The sequence below is a fragment of the Arvicola amphibius genome, chromosome 10 (genome assembly GCF_903992535.2).
Source record: "Arvicola amphibius chromosome 10, mArvAmp1.2, whole genome shotgun sequence".
Taxonomy (NCBI): Eukaryota; Metazoa; Chordata; class Mammalia; order Rodentia; family Cricetidae; genus Arvicola; species Arvicola amphibius.
The window spans coordinates 89,728,427-89,742,802 of record NC_052056.1 but is presented as its reverse complement, the minus strand read 5'-3'; the positions used below and the strand labels follow the sequence as shown (position 1 = coordinate 89,742,802).

The 14,376-nt window shown below is 45.3% G+C and overlaps 1 protein-coding gene across 3 annotated transcripts in view; it reads left to right on the top strand.

The window, feature by feature from the left end:
• The window catches only part of Auts2 (activator of transcription and developmental regulator AUTS2), a 1,090,291-nt gene that overhangs the window by 1,056,139 nt on the left and 19,776 nt on the right, over nucleotides 1-14,376 (top strand). For 2 of the 3 annotated variants that reach the window (XM_038346249.1, XM_038346248.1), the window contains exons 10-14: nucleotides 1,543-1,763; nucleotides 3,554-3,598; nucleotides 7,969-8,064; nucleotides 12,604-12,675; nucleotides 13,800-13,829. In XM_038346249.1, coding sequence (XP_038202177.1) covers nucleotides 1,543-1,763; nucleotides 3,554-3,598; nucleotides 7,969-8,064; nucleotides 12,604-12,675; nucleotides 13,800-13,829 — 464 coding nt within the window. The remainder of the gene's footprint in view (nucleotides 1-1,542; nucleotides 1,764-3,553; nucleotides 3,599-7,968; nucleotides 8,065-12,603; nucleotides 12,676-13,799; nucleotides 13,830-14,376) is intronic. The other variant, XM_038346250.1, reaches the window with a different exon arrangement.

Below are 14,376 nucleotides of genomic sequence, written 5' to 3'. Positions count from 1 at the left end.
TTCATCAATTTTCACCCGTCTCGGGTGTGTTCTTGAGTCTTCTTCAAATCTTTTGTGGCTGAGGTTCAGCAAAGCCTCTAAGTTGCCCGGCAGAGCCATGGTGAATTTGATGCTAAACAAGAAAATGGAGTATCTAAGTCACGCCTTTTTTTATTTTTTTATGGCATCATCACCACTGAGTAAAAATCAGATGTCACGTATGGCACGTGCTCTGAGATACACATTTACACTATGACAGCAATTACGGGCCTGTAGGTGTCACTTCAGGACCTTTAGGTCGCTTCTTGGTACAGGGGTTTATTTTATCAAATAGAACCATCTTCTATCGTGTATTATATCTGTTTTTATTATTCTGATTTTTTTATTTATGTGTATATACGTATTTGTGTGTGTGTGGTATGTTTGCATGCGCCACATCCACATGTAACTAACCAAAAAGGCCAGAAGAGGGCGTCCCCCCCCAACTGGAATCCCATCTGATTGTGAGCTGTCTGACATGGGTGCTTAGACCAAAGGCAGGTTCTCTACAGGAGCAATATGAGGTCCTAACTGCTGAGCCGTCTCTCGGTTGAGGTGACACTGTACCCCATAATTTCATCTGTGGGTGTTTTTCCTCAGGGCACAGTCAGTCACCCACCTTGTTCTTGTTGTTTTTAGCTGGTTTTTTGTGTGCGTGCATGTGTGTGGTTGTTGTTCCTGTTGTTGTTTTGAGACAGTCATTAGTCCAGGACTCACCAAGCAAGCAAGGCTGAGAACGACTGAGCTTGCTGTTAGACCTGAGACTGAGAGACTAGGTAGAGGACATGACACGGACTGAGAGCCAGCGTTGATACAGTCTATCTGTTCCCCCTGTTGTCTCCTTTTATCCTAGGGCCTGGCTCCACCCCTTTGTGCCCCAAGTAAAGTGTCCTTATCCCTGCATCCTCCATCCATCCTTATAGACACTATGCCTAGCTTTTGACATTATGACATTGTCATCTATAGAGTTCACACTGGAGAACCACACAGTCACATTTTACACACACACACACACGCACACACACACGCACACACACACACACACAGAGTCTCATTGTGGCACCTGCTAATGGAGCTCAATTGGTAGAGTGCTTGCCCAAGATACATGAAGCCCTGGGTTCCATCCTTACCACTACATAAAACCATGTATAGTGTTGCATGCCCACATCCCATAGTTTAGGATGCAGAGGCAGGAGGATTAGGAGTTCAAGGTCATTTTCTGCTGTGTAGAGTTCCAAGTCATTCTGGGATACATGAGCCTCTCTGTCAGTTAAAAACAAATGAAACAAACACCTCATAATGTGTTAAATAAGTTCATAATTCTGTGTCTCTGTCAGTTAAAAACAAAACAAGAACCTTGTAATGTGTTAAATAAGTTCATAATTCTATGTCGGGCAGAATTCATAGCTATGCTGTGCTGCGCTGGCATGTGGTATGCACACTGGACGTGTCTGCAACCAGGATGTCCTGTTCTGAAAGAAAAGGTGCCGCCACCATCGTTACCTCCCTTTCCTTCGTTTCCAGAACAAGACATCTTGAGGCAGGAACTGAACACGCGTTTCCTGGCCTCTCAGAGCGCCGACCGAGGGGCATCCCTGGGCCCTCCGCCCTATCTGCGGACCGAGTTCCATCAGCACCAGCATCAGCACCAGCACACTCACCAGCACACGCACCAGCACACCTTCACACCGTTCCCCCACGCCATCCCTCCCACCGCCATCATGCCGACGCCAGCACCTCCCATGGTGCGTACCCCAGGCAGAAATGTGAGGATAAGTAGAGCATGCAGCTTGGTTTGGGGGCTGGCATGGGCATTGGGAGACACTGGAAAAAGGGGATGGAGAGAGGTGGCTGTGGAGGGGAGGGGGTGTCTTGGGTCTTGTCCATCTTTCCCAATGAACTCTGGTTCTAGAACCCCAGAGTGGGTGCATTTTCCTAGACGGCTATCATTGGCACCATGGATAGATTTAATTCTGGGTGCCTTCCAAAACACTCAGATGAAGCCTTGAAAGCTTCTGAAAGGGTCATTATGTTTGCTTGTGCATGCTGGGTGATTGTCCCCATATCTAAACGTGTTTAATACCAATATAGAAATACTTGGGAAAGATTGGGAGCAAAGGGCCTGTTGGGAGGATGTTCACTCTGGGTACTGCCTCTTCCTTGATCGTATATTTCCCCTAATCCTGTTTTTCTGAACTGCCATGTTTCTTGTTATTCTATGTTATTACACAGCGCCCTAAACTTACTTTATGTCTGAGAGCAAGCAGACAGCAGGGGCAGATGTGTCCCACAGAGATATAACTCAGCAATGACTTAGCCTGGCTTCGCCTTGTCTGGGGTCTGGCACATGTGTGGAGAAAGAACTAGGATATTTGTTTTAGAAACCAGGAATGGTGCTGTAGTAGAATTCTATATATATCCTAAGAGAGAGGCCTGCCCATAGCAATTACTATCACAACATCATATTGCTAATCTTTAATATTTGAAGAAATACTTAGGGTTGGAGAGGTGGCTCAGTGGTTAAGACAGACCACTTGCTATCCTTCCAGAGGACCTGAGTTCAGTTCCCAGCCTCCATGTTGTACAGCTCACAACTACCTCTAACTTTAGCTGCAAGGGACTCCAGCGCCCTCTTCTGCCCTGCTTGGGCACCTGAATTCTTGTGCACATACCCACACACAGGCGCACAGACATGCATGGTTTTTTTTTTTTCTTTTAAGAATACACTTTTTATATTCAGAGGCAAGGCTCCAAAACCTACCCCCAAATCACTCGTTTTGTGCTATAACCTGTTTCTCTGCTACAGCAGAATCTTCCACTTTCCTGCCGCAGAAAAGATGACAATATAGAGTTAGTTCTTGGTATGAGGTAGATGGTGTCTTGGGTTTTTGTTGTTGTGATGAAACACTATGACCAAAACAGCTTGGGAGAGGAAAAGGTTTATTTGACTTACATATCCAGGGCTACAGTCTACTGAGGAGAACCTAGGCAGGAACTCATATGGACAAGATCCTGGAGGCAGGAGCTGGTGCAGAGACGGTGGAGGATGCTGCTTCCTGGCTTGCTCCTCATGGCTTTCTCAGACTGCCTTCTTATAGAACCCAGGACCACCAACCCACAATGGTCTGGGCCCTCCCCCATCAATCATTTATTTTAAGAAAAAATACCCTAAGACTTTCTTACAGCCCATCTTCTGGAGGCATTTTCTCAATTGAGATTCCCTGCTTTCAGATGTCCAGCACAGATGGGATGCCCGCTTTCCTGGTTTATCCGAATAAGTGCCTATTTTCTCCACTTTGGGCGATTTCCCTTGTGCCAGTTCCCCAGACATAGCATAGCGTCAAGGGGTCCTGAGGAGCGGGGCAACCCTGGGTGGGCCTATCACAGCGTTTACATTTTGGATACGTCCTTTTGGGAGACCTGCTTGTCGTGCACCTGAGGTTGACACAGAAGCATGTCTACTGGGTCAACTCATTGGAGGGGTGACAGAACGTGCAGCTGAAGTAAACTAGCTTTTGCTTTGATCCCTTTGCAGTTTGACAAATACCCCACCAAAGTTGACCCATTCTACCGGCATAGTGTGAGTCCTACTCCTGTGCTACCTAGCCATTCGTTGTCTGCCTTTTCCATTTTCCAGTGCTCTTGCCACAGATGAGGAAGCGCCTGGCAGCCTTTCCTTTCATCTGTGCAAGAGTCTCCCCATCGCTCCTACTGTTCAGGGTGCTTGCTTGTGTGCCATTTTGTTTTTTTGTTTTTGCTTTGGGTAGCAATGCAGTAGCATCTACTGAATCTAAATAGGTCATCAGCAAGCCTGCTGCGTGTGGTGGGCCAGCCTGTTAGCCTGGAACTAGAAAAATGAAGGCAGAAGGGTCAGGAATTAAGATTATCCTTGCTACATAACGTGTTCAAAGACAGCCTGGGCTGTGTGAGACCCTGTCTCACAAAAGCCACACAACAATAAGCCATTGGCATTGCCCCCATTTTGGAAGTTGCTGAAATCACACAGCTGTCCAAAAGAGTGGCTGGGCTGTCAGTGGAATTGTTGCTGTTTTAGGAGAGTATGAAACCGCAGATTTTAGTCATCATTCAAAATGCTAGGAACACAGAACTCCTGGAATTAAATTTCAATTCTTTCCTATAAAGAAACCATCCCTTTTATTTTGACACATGCCTCTGGAATTAATACAGCACCTTTTCCACATAGCCAGATTGCTATCCAGACCTTATTTCAATTTGAACAATAAAAAAAAGTTAGTTAATTTTAAAAAGGTCTTAGCTAGACGTGTTGGCACACACCTGTTATCACGGTATTTGGGAAACAGAGGCAAGAGGGTCCCGAATTCAAGGTCAGTCTTGGGCTGAGATCTTCTATCGGGAAAAAAAAAAAAAAAACAACAAACAAACAGAAAACCTTAAGATGGAAAAAAAAATTGCTCTTTTCCCCTTTAGACTCATTGTTGTGATTCTGCTCTGGGTAATTTTCATTATACTTGCCAGGATATAATTGGTGCTGATCTGGGTTGTATGTTGAGCCCTGTAAGAGACAAGAGCTTCTCTGTGTAGAGAGCGATCTGACTATTCGACTGTGATAGTTTGAATATGCGGTGAATACTGCATCAATTTGACCTGAAGCTCCTCTGGTCTCTCTGCTTACTGGTTAATTTGTGTTTTTAAAGCGAAAACGAGGAGGAGGAGTAACTGTCGTCATGTTGATAGAGTGTGCAAATCTAGTTGCTGTATTAGACAGCACTGTCTTAACACCCCGACTGTAATGCTGCTTAACACATCCGTAAAAGCCGGATTCATTCAAGCTTTAAATAGATTCATGCATACTGCTTACTGTGCAAGAGTATAGCCAAGATAGCTAGACCAGAAAATACTAGAAATCAGTCCCAAGTGTTTCTTCCCTAGAGGCATTTGGAACTGACCCAAGGAAGGGCTCTTGGAATTAGCCAGGCTGGGGATATAGAGCAGTCTCCTAATATGCAAGAAGCCCTGGGTTTCATCCTCAGCCCTGAACAAAACCAGGCATGGCAGTCCAGCCCTAAATCCCAGAGGTTGAAGGTAGAGACAAGAGAATCTAGAATTCAAGGCCCTTCTCAGCTGCATAGGGAACTTGAGGTCAGCCATGACCCTGCCAGACAGGTTGGTTAAGAGTACTTGCTGCTCTTGCAAAGGACCTGCGTTCAGTTCCCAGCACCCAGGTAGGGTGGCTCATAACTGCCCGTAACTCCAGCTCCAGTACCTGGGGGTGGGGCACAAAGTCCTCTTCTGGCTTCCACAGGCATTATGCTTACAGATGTGTGTGTATACACCCACAGAAGAAAAAAAAAATTAAATAAGTAATAAAAGAGGTAGGAAGGAGAGAAAAAAACAATATTTAGGTTACTCAGTCCGCATGTGATCCACCCTGGATCACTGAGCACTGGGGCACAAAAACATTTTAGCTGTGATGATGAGAACTGGATAAATCTGTGGGCTTTTTCCTTGAGTGCACCTCACAGATGGTACATTCTGTCCTTACATGGTGCTTTGTAGATTTAAATGGAAGGTCAGAGGTCAGAGAGAAAGCTCGATCCATACAGGTTTTGCCCTACACGCAGGAGTGTTTGAGTTCAACCCCTGGAACCCAAGTGCAAAGACCTGACATGATGGGTCCACACTTGTAATCCCAGCACTAGGGAAGTGGAGACAGGAGGATTCCTGAGGTTTACTGGTCAACCAGTTGGCTAGTGAGAGAGCACATCCCAACGAGAGACGGACAGGCTGAGGAGACGGCTCAGTGAGTAAAGAATGGTTAGCACACAAGCCTGGAGACCTGAGTTCAAACCCCAGGGCCCGCATGAAGGTAGAAAGAGAACTAATTTATCAGAGTTGTCCTCTAACTCACACACATACACATCCTGGCACCCTCCCTAAACATAGCATGTCTCCCCCACGCCAATAATAGTAAATAAAATTTCTAAAAAAAGCCAGGATAGACAAGATATCTCTCGACGCGCTCACTGGCGTGTGCACGCGCACACACAGACACAAATAAACATTGAAAACAAATAAATGAAAGACCAGCTAGTGAAATCGTCCTAATAAAAAGTGTAGTATGCTCAGCGGGTGGCCCAGGTTGACTTCCTGAGACCAAAGTGTCTCCAAAGTATGAGGAGGACCACCCTCCTCATAGGTCACAGAGGGTCCCTGGCTTAAAGGCAGAGGAGCAGTCTGGATGCCCTAGTGTCTGGGAAGTTTCTGTCTTACGACTGAGACAATTCAGGCCGTTAGACAAGGGGCAGGAGTCAGCTGTGTTCCTGTTCTAAGAGGTCTGCATCAGAAGGAAGGAGAGGGGAATGGGCCTCCCATTTTTCTTTTTTAATTGTAACCATTAGAGAGGAAAGGACCACTTGGAGGCAGAGTCATAGAAATTTGAGCGTTTTAATACCACATGTACTTAATTACTCTGCTTTATACGGCGTATTGGGGGAGAGTTATTTCATAATATTAGCGATAGTGGGTAAATCTATGAAGTAGTCTCCCCTGCTTTGGGGACTAGGCCATTATGAGGCAAATTAAGATGCACTGCGCTCAAGTAGCTGAAAGACAATTTTAGACTTAAAAGTAGTTTTAAATGAGGGTACTTGGCTGGCAATCGCTGTTTAAGTGGATTTCGTTCAATATCAATTAGTCTGGAAAACTTCTTGGTATCTTTGTAGAGAGCAAAATGAAACAGAGAGCAACAGAAAACATCCCAGGCTCTGAAGATAGGGGCTTCAGAGTGTGAAGTTCGGTCGTTACTGAAAACAGCTAGCCTAGAGCATTGTTAAGGGAAGCTTGTTACTTTTAACGTGACAGACAGCAGCAGGGCTAGGGAGTTGCTTAAATATCGTAGGATAGTGTGATCATGGAGTCAGAGAAATAAGATGTTTCGAGGAGCGAGACGCGTTTCTGCTGCCGTGTGTTGTGCTGTGTGTCTAGTTTGTTTGTTTTGTTTCTCCTGCTATTGTTTGTGCTTTATAAGCCACTGAGACCAGAAGACTCATACTTCCTTAGACACCATCTTTGTGCCATGGAGTGGTCAGAATCACATCAGGGCTCAGCTCCCCTCCCGTAGCCTCCCGCACGCCTGTTCCCTGAGCAGCCCACACAGTGAAAAGTGCCCAGAAGGCTTTCTGCTTCATGCGTGAATATCAGGTGCCTTGCGTACCTAACAGTCTGGGACAGGAGAAATTTCTAATTAAAACACGGTGTCCCAGACTCCCGTGTTATCTCTGTTGCTTCAAATGATCAGCAACGGGTAAACAAGATGAGATGATTCTGTTTAGACTTTCTATGAAAATTGGCCGTTCCATTTAAAAATGTAAACCGAGTCATTTAACCCTCCACAAATATCCATCATCATTTTAGATGAGGGGATTAAATTGTCCTCTGGAAGTGCCACTTGGAGAACAACCTAATGAAGCAAGGATTGTGAATAGTCTCTTTCCTCAAACCACCAAACATCTAAATTCATTTAAAACCCATCAAGTTTCAATATGAAATCCTGGCCCTGCTAAAGACCTTCTCTTCTTCTTCTCGGTTTTCCTCTTTTTTTTTTTTCCTAATTCACTTGTAATTTTCTGGGCGTCTTGTTGGGCTTAGCATCCCCTGTTTTCGATACGCATGGAGGGCTTCTGTGTGATTTCTTGATTAATAATTAGCAAAGCTCCCTCTCTAATGATGTTCTCATCGGGGACATCATTTGTTGGCCGATTGATTCTGAGCTACTTTTTAACTTTTTTCGTTAAACATTCATGGCGCATCTGTGTGTTCGTCTCATCATGGCTTGGCTAATGGCATCATACTGAGATTGGTTGGCTTGCTAATGCCGATGTCTTTCTGTGGGAATTGGGACAATATCACGTGCCCCCCCCCCACTAAAACCTTTTCTTTTTTAAATCCCTCCCCCACCTTTGGCCACAGCTCTTCCACTCCTATCCTCCTGCAGTCTCGGGTATACCCCCCATGATCCCACCCACGGGCCCTTTTGGGTCACTCCAAGGAGCGTTCCAGCCGAAGGTAAGAACCTCAGAGCGAAGACATGGGCGCCTGTCTTAGTGGAGGGCCAGGTTAGGCATGCAGGGGGCCTGTGTCCGTGCTTGTCTGCCGTGATGAGTTCACAGACCCAAAGGGACCATAGGGAGCAGGATGAGACTTTATTTTCCTGGTCTGTTTGGTTTAAAACTTGGTGTTGCTAGGACCCATGTAGTCTCAGTCGAGCTAGGTTTTCTATACTCTTCAAAATATGCAGAAAGGGGGTTGGAGGGATGGCTGAGTGGTTTGGCTCTTGCAAAAGACTCAAGTTCGGTTCCCAGCACCCACATCAGGCAGCTCACAACCTGTAACTCCAGCTCCAAGAGATCCAGTGGCCTCTCCTGACATCTGTCAACACTCACACATACATGACGTGCACACACACACACACACACACCTGTACATAAATAAAACCAACTGTTAAAAAATGTGCAGAATACTTACATTATAGGCTCATAGAGATAATTTTTCTTCCCCAAGCTTTAATAAGTTTCCCCATTGGCATATATTAACTATAAGAAATAATGAGTTTTATCATGACATTTCCATTCTCTCTCTCTCTCTCTCTCTCTCTCTCTCTCTATATATATATATATATATATATATATATATATATATATATATATATATATATAATATACGTTGGCATGTTTGCCTCTTGTCTTCCTCTCATTCCCACTGATCTCTCCTCCTGTGTCTTTTCCTCCTGCAAACCATCGATTTGAACTAAGGTCACATGGGTTATGAGGGTCTCTTTACAGGAATAGTACAACTTACCAGGAGTTAACCACTGAAGAACAGGATATCTCCTTGGGAGAGCACTGGTAAACATTAAGTATTTAATAGAACATGCCACGTTGCCTTTAAGGTGTACGTAAGGAACACACATACAAAGTTGACTGCTGGTTGCTTGTTAATGGGAAAGGGGATAAAGGTTCCCAGACTAAAATTGTTTGCTTTTTGTTTTGTCTGAGAAAATTTTTTTCTATTTACTCTCTATTCTTCGCTGTATCAGTCATAAAAGTTGTGCAGGGGGCAGGGGAGGGGGGTCTGCCTGGAGGTAGCAAGGGGAGGCAAAAGCTCCCCTTCTTGGTGCTCTTCCCCCTCCCTGTTCACCCTTAGACCCTTCTGTACAGCACCCACTCCACGCCCATTCTCACACTTGCCAGAGTCTGGGTCCATTCTTTGTTTCTGACACACTAGTGTGAAAATCCTATTTTTAATTTTTTTTTAGGTTTTATTTTACATGTATGAATATTTTGCCTGTATGTATCTATGTGCACCACATGCATGGTTGGTGCTCAAAGAAGTCAGAAGAGGGGGCTGGAACCCCCGGAACTAGAGTTATGGATGGTCGTGAGCCATCATGTGGGTGCCAGGAACCAAGCCTAGGCCTCTACAAGAGTAACAAGTGCTCTTAACCACTGAGCCGTCTCCCTAGTCCTTGAAATTTATTCACCTTTTATTCTTAGGAGGAACTAAATTATTTTCTACCCAGTGAATAATATACAGATCAACACAGGCTCAGTTATCCATGAAGATCAATATTCAAAAGTAATTTTTGACAGCACTTTATCTTTTAAAATAGATCTCCTGTGGTAGGGGATTTGGCTCAGCAGTAGAACATCTCCCTAGACTCCCCCAGTGAGGGGTCAGGGGGCATGTCTCAGACATGGACCACCTGTTTCCATACACAATTCCCTAGGTTCAATCATGACACCATCCAAAGAATACAAAATAATATTTTATGTCCCTTATTTTACTTAAATACTAATTTTTAAACTAAAGTGTGCTTCTCCAGTGGCTAGTCACATTTAGTCGCGATGTTACACTGTGTGGTTTGGTTTCTGCCCCCTCTCCACCTCCCATTTCCATTCTTAAGCCAAAGCACCAATCTGGGACCAGAGTCTCTTGGATTGAACACATGCATTTTTCAAAGGTGTGTCGCCATAAAAGCCAGAAACAGGGAGAGAAATTAAAAAGGCATTAGGGGTCGGAGGCTGCATTGAAATCACCCTTCTTTGCAGGGATCTGCAGCTTGAATGCCAGGCTCTGTGTGCACTGGGCTTTTATAGTGGCCGCAGCAAGTGGTGGCGATTTTTTTTTAGACTCCTTTCCCTGTTCTTCAGTAATCCCGCAGACCTTGGTCTGTCCCCACTAGGTTGTGACAGATCTCCAGTGTGTCCCCAAACAGACTGGTAGGTCATTTAATAAATTAGACTATTTCCCTCACTTGCAATTATCCAATCACACCACAAACTACATCTGGGCGAGAAAGCGTCTCTCGGTGTCGAAATACGCCTTTCCGGGCCATCTTCCTGATTGAATATGTAGATTGCTGTTCATTAGTGGAGTTCTTCATATGTATGCAAATCAGGCTGTTAACAACTGCAGCTTAATTGTTGGTTGTAGAGCAGCTGATTGCTTTTCTTCTGTTCTCTCTCTTTCTCCTCCTTTTTTCTTTCCCCACTTCTCCATGTAGGCAAGCTTCATGCCTAAACTTGAGCTTCTCTCCCCAACCAGTTAGTGTCTAGTGTGAGGGATCCATACGGATGATATCTCCTTTAAAAAAGTAAGGACCAGTCCATGGCTCAGTGGGTAAAGGCATTTGCCAGCAACCCTGAGTTCGAGCCTCAGAACCGAGATGGTGGAAGGAGAGACCCAGTTCTTACAAGTTGCCCTCTGAGCTCCACATGTGCAACTTGTGACATCTGCGTGTGCATGCGCGCACACAGAAACACACACACATGCACATGCACACACACAAGTGAATAAGTTTCAATAGCCACCAGAGACTGGGAAAAGCAGGTTAGGAGGTAAAGGCACGTGCCACCAAGCCCAGGGAACTGACCTGGATCCTGGTGGGCCACATAGTGGAGAGAAAGAATTACTACCTGCAAGTTGGCCTCTGACCACACACATACCCACAGACAGACAGACCCACACATAGGCAAACAGATACATGTAACATATATAATCTGTATTTTTCTAATTTTTAAAATAGAGAATAGCTCCTGCAGCTGAGCATGGTGGCATGCACTTTCAATCCCAGACCTTGAAAGGCAGAGGCAGAGGCAGACAGATTTCTTGAGTTCAGCGCCAGCCTGGTCTACATAGCAAGTTTCAGGTCAGCCAGGGTTACATAGTGAGAGGTCCTACCTCAAAAGAGAAACAACCACACACAAACAAACAAAAACCCTACTATGTTTTTAAGAACCTCCCCACAAGGCATTAGCAACTGTCCCTTTGAAGTGGCCGTTTGGTCATTGTCGCTGAGTCAGAAGACAAACGTCTAGTGATGCCGTCAATATCATTCGTGTTGTGTAAGGACGGCGATAGGAGTCGAGAGTACAGGAACAGAATTTTCTAGCCAATCTCACGTTGTCCCTAAACCCGGGGTCCCTTGTTCCCTTCCCACCATCGCTAATAAACCGCTGCTGAGTGTGATGTCTTGTTATTACCTGCCGGGTAAGATGTTCAGGAAGCTTAGCGTCTGTGTGCACCTCGTGTGGACACTGTGATTGTGCACCTAAGTGTTTGTTTCAGTGATGGATGGTAAAACGGGGGAAATGAGAATGACAAATGAAAAACGGTGATAGTTAGTGGTGTAGGTGAGCAGGGAAGAGGATTTGAGAGTAACAGTTCCCATGTAGCTTCTTAGGTCCTATGGAGGGACCAGATGCATCGGAAGTTCCTGCATAGCTTCTTAGGTCCTATGGAGAGACCTAAGTGGCATCTGACTTCTTATCTAGTACCTTCCCTAAGCTCCTTGCACATCCCTGGTAGGGTGGGACAATAGGACTGGCGTCCTAAGTTTCGGCTTTTTTTAAAAAAAAAATTAAAAAGAAAATTTGAATTGTGTGTTTCTGTGTATGTACATGGGAACGCAGGACCCAAGGCATCAGATTCTTCTGGAGATAGAGTTCCAGGCAGTTGTGAACCCTCTGATGTGGGTGCTAGGGACTGAACCCAGCTCGCCTACAAGAGCAGTAAGTGCTCTTGACTGCTGAGCCACCCCTCTAGCTCAAGATTAGAGACTTAGAACCTGTCTGGTACCTCCACCAATGTGTCAAACTCACACATAGGCCCTGCCCCTGGGAGCTCAGACACACACACACACACACACACACACACCACAGCATCTCTAAGTATAAAGGATATCTTTTGTTGTGTACTCCTACCCCAGCTCTCGCTCTCTTCCCCACCCCTAGTCTCGGCTCTATGGAGACAGAGGAAAAAGATCCCTCTGGCTGTAGGCTAACTAGTCAAGTCTCTGCGGGTTCAGAGAGACCCTGTCTCAAAAACAGTAGGGTGGAGAGCAATCAAGAAAAATGCCAGATGTCAATCTCTGGCTTCAACAGTCACACATGTGTACCTGCATACACAAACATACACTAATAAAAGTTTTTAAAATGTCATAATTTAGAACACGATAGAGAGATAATGCTTCATTTTTGCTGTTTTGTAAAAAGGGAAAAACTTGCTTTCTTGTGCATCCTAAGCTGTGGTCTAATTAACTTGTAGACATCCAACCCTATCGATGTGGCTGCTCGGCCTGGAACAGTCCCCCACACGCTACTCCAAAAGGACCCAAGGGTACGTGCTAAGTCAGGCTTGGTCACAGGTAATGGGGGAGGGGGGCATTTGCAAAGGATGGCCCACCCAGTGCTCTACCTTTGATGGTTTGTGTCAGAAAATGCCTGTCCATTGTAGAAGTCACAGTCTCCCCAACTGCAAGAATGACACAGGATAATAACTTGGCTCAGATAAAAAGAGAGAGAGAAAGATTCTGGGTCCAGCAATCGAATGCCGCCAGCCTGTCTACCTTCCATCCGACAGGTCAGCCGTCTATAGCTGCTCACAGATCCCTGGCGCAAAAGAAACGGCTAGAGAATCTTCTGAATGGAAAAGCACTGAGCTCTTTCTTCCTGGAAGTTAGGCACCCACTCCCTCCGCCCCCCGACCACACACACACACACACACACACACCCCTATCTTCTTGTTTGAGGTCAGGAAGTTACTGGACCACTCTGCTCTTACAGATGGAGCATGCTCTAGAGCTAAATAAAACATCCATTTTGCCCCGGTTATGTTATTTATTCATAACTGATGCCGTGCTTGCCTCTACAACAGAAGGCAAAGCTGTGCCGTAGAGGGGAGCTTGTCAGTTGACCGTCGTTTGCAACTCTACCCTCTACACAGTTTTTATTTTAGTGGACTTTTTTTTTTTTTTTTTTTTTTTTTTGCAAGAGGTGGCACATACTCACTGAAGCCAGGATACTGTGGAGACAGCCTGGGATAAGACAGACATTTCCAGATGTCCCATCCTTGTCACCTTCATTTTGTGGTTTGAGGACTACTTTCCCTGAGCCCCATATGATGGCCTGTAAACAGAGCCAGTCAAAACAGGGACCCTCATGGTCTAGGTTACATGCAAGTCATGCTGGCATAGGGCACATCTCTGCTGGTGAAACGTGTGTGTGTATGCGGGGGGGGTGCTTGTCATTGTGCATGTTCTCAGACTCCTGAGGTGGGGGGAGGGGACACTTGGTACTTCTGATGGTGTGAAAATGGGTTAATTATTCTCTAAAAGGGCTTCATTTAAAAGTAAAATTCTAACATTTTAATTTTCCCTCCTAATGAAGCACTACAAATTTGTTAATTAGGGGCAATTGTTTGAGTGACAGGCGTGTAACTGAGTTGTCATTTTCTCTTCACAGTTGACAGATCCTTTCAGACCTATGTTAAGGGTAAGGAAAGCTTCTTCTAGAACTGTTTCTACAACCTCTGACTCTCTGTGGGTTAAAACTACAAGTCAGTAGCAGGAAGCGAGCTGGAGAGATGCCAGAGTGAATGGCAGTGGGAGTAGCTAACACTGGCTGGTTTTGCAAGCTGGGGGGGGGGGGTGGCCTAAATTTTTCTTTTGAGTGCTTGAGGAAGCTGGGCCACTGTGTTTTTCATTAGTACAAGTGACAAAGGGCTAGAGAGATAGCCCTAAAGTTAAGAGCACTTGCTGCTCTTGCATAAGACCCAACTTGGTGCCCAGCATTAATATTGGGTGGCTAATAACTGCAGTTCCCAGGGATCCAACGCCCTCTTCTGGCCTCTGTGGGCAGTACACACACATACATATAATTTAAAAGAAATACCAATCTTTTATTTTTCTTTTTTAAAAAGTGTAACAGACCAGGTCAGGCTGTTGTTATCGTGAGGCAAGGTCTTGCTCTTGCTCTATATCCTTCATTTGCCTTGAACTTGTGAGCCTCCTGGTTCAACCACCCTCCCCTTTACTATGCT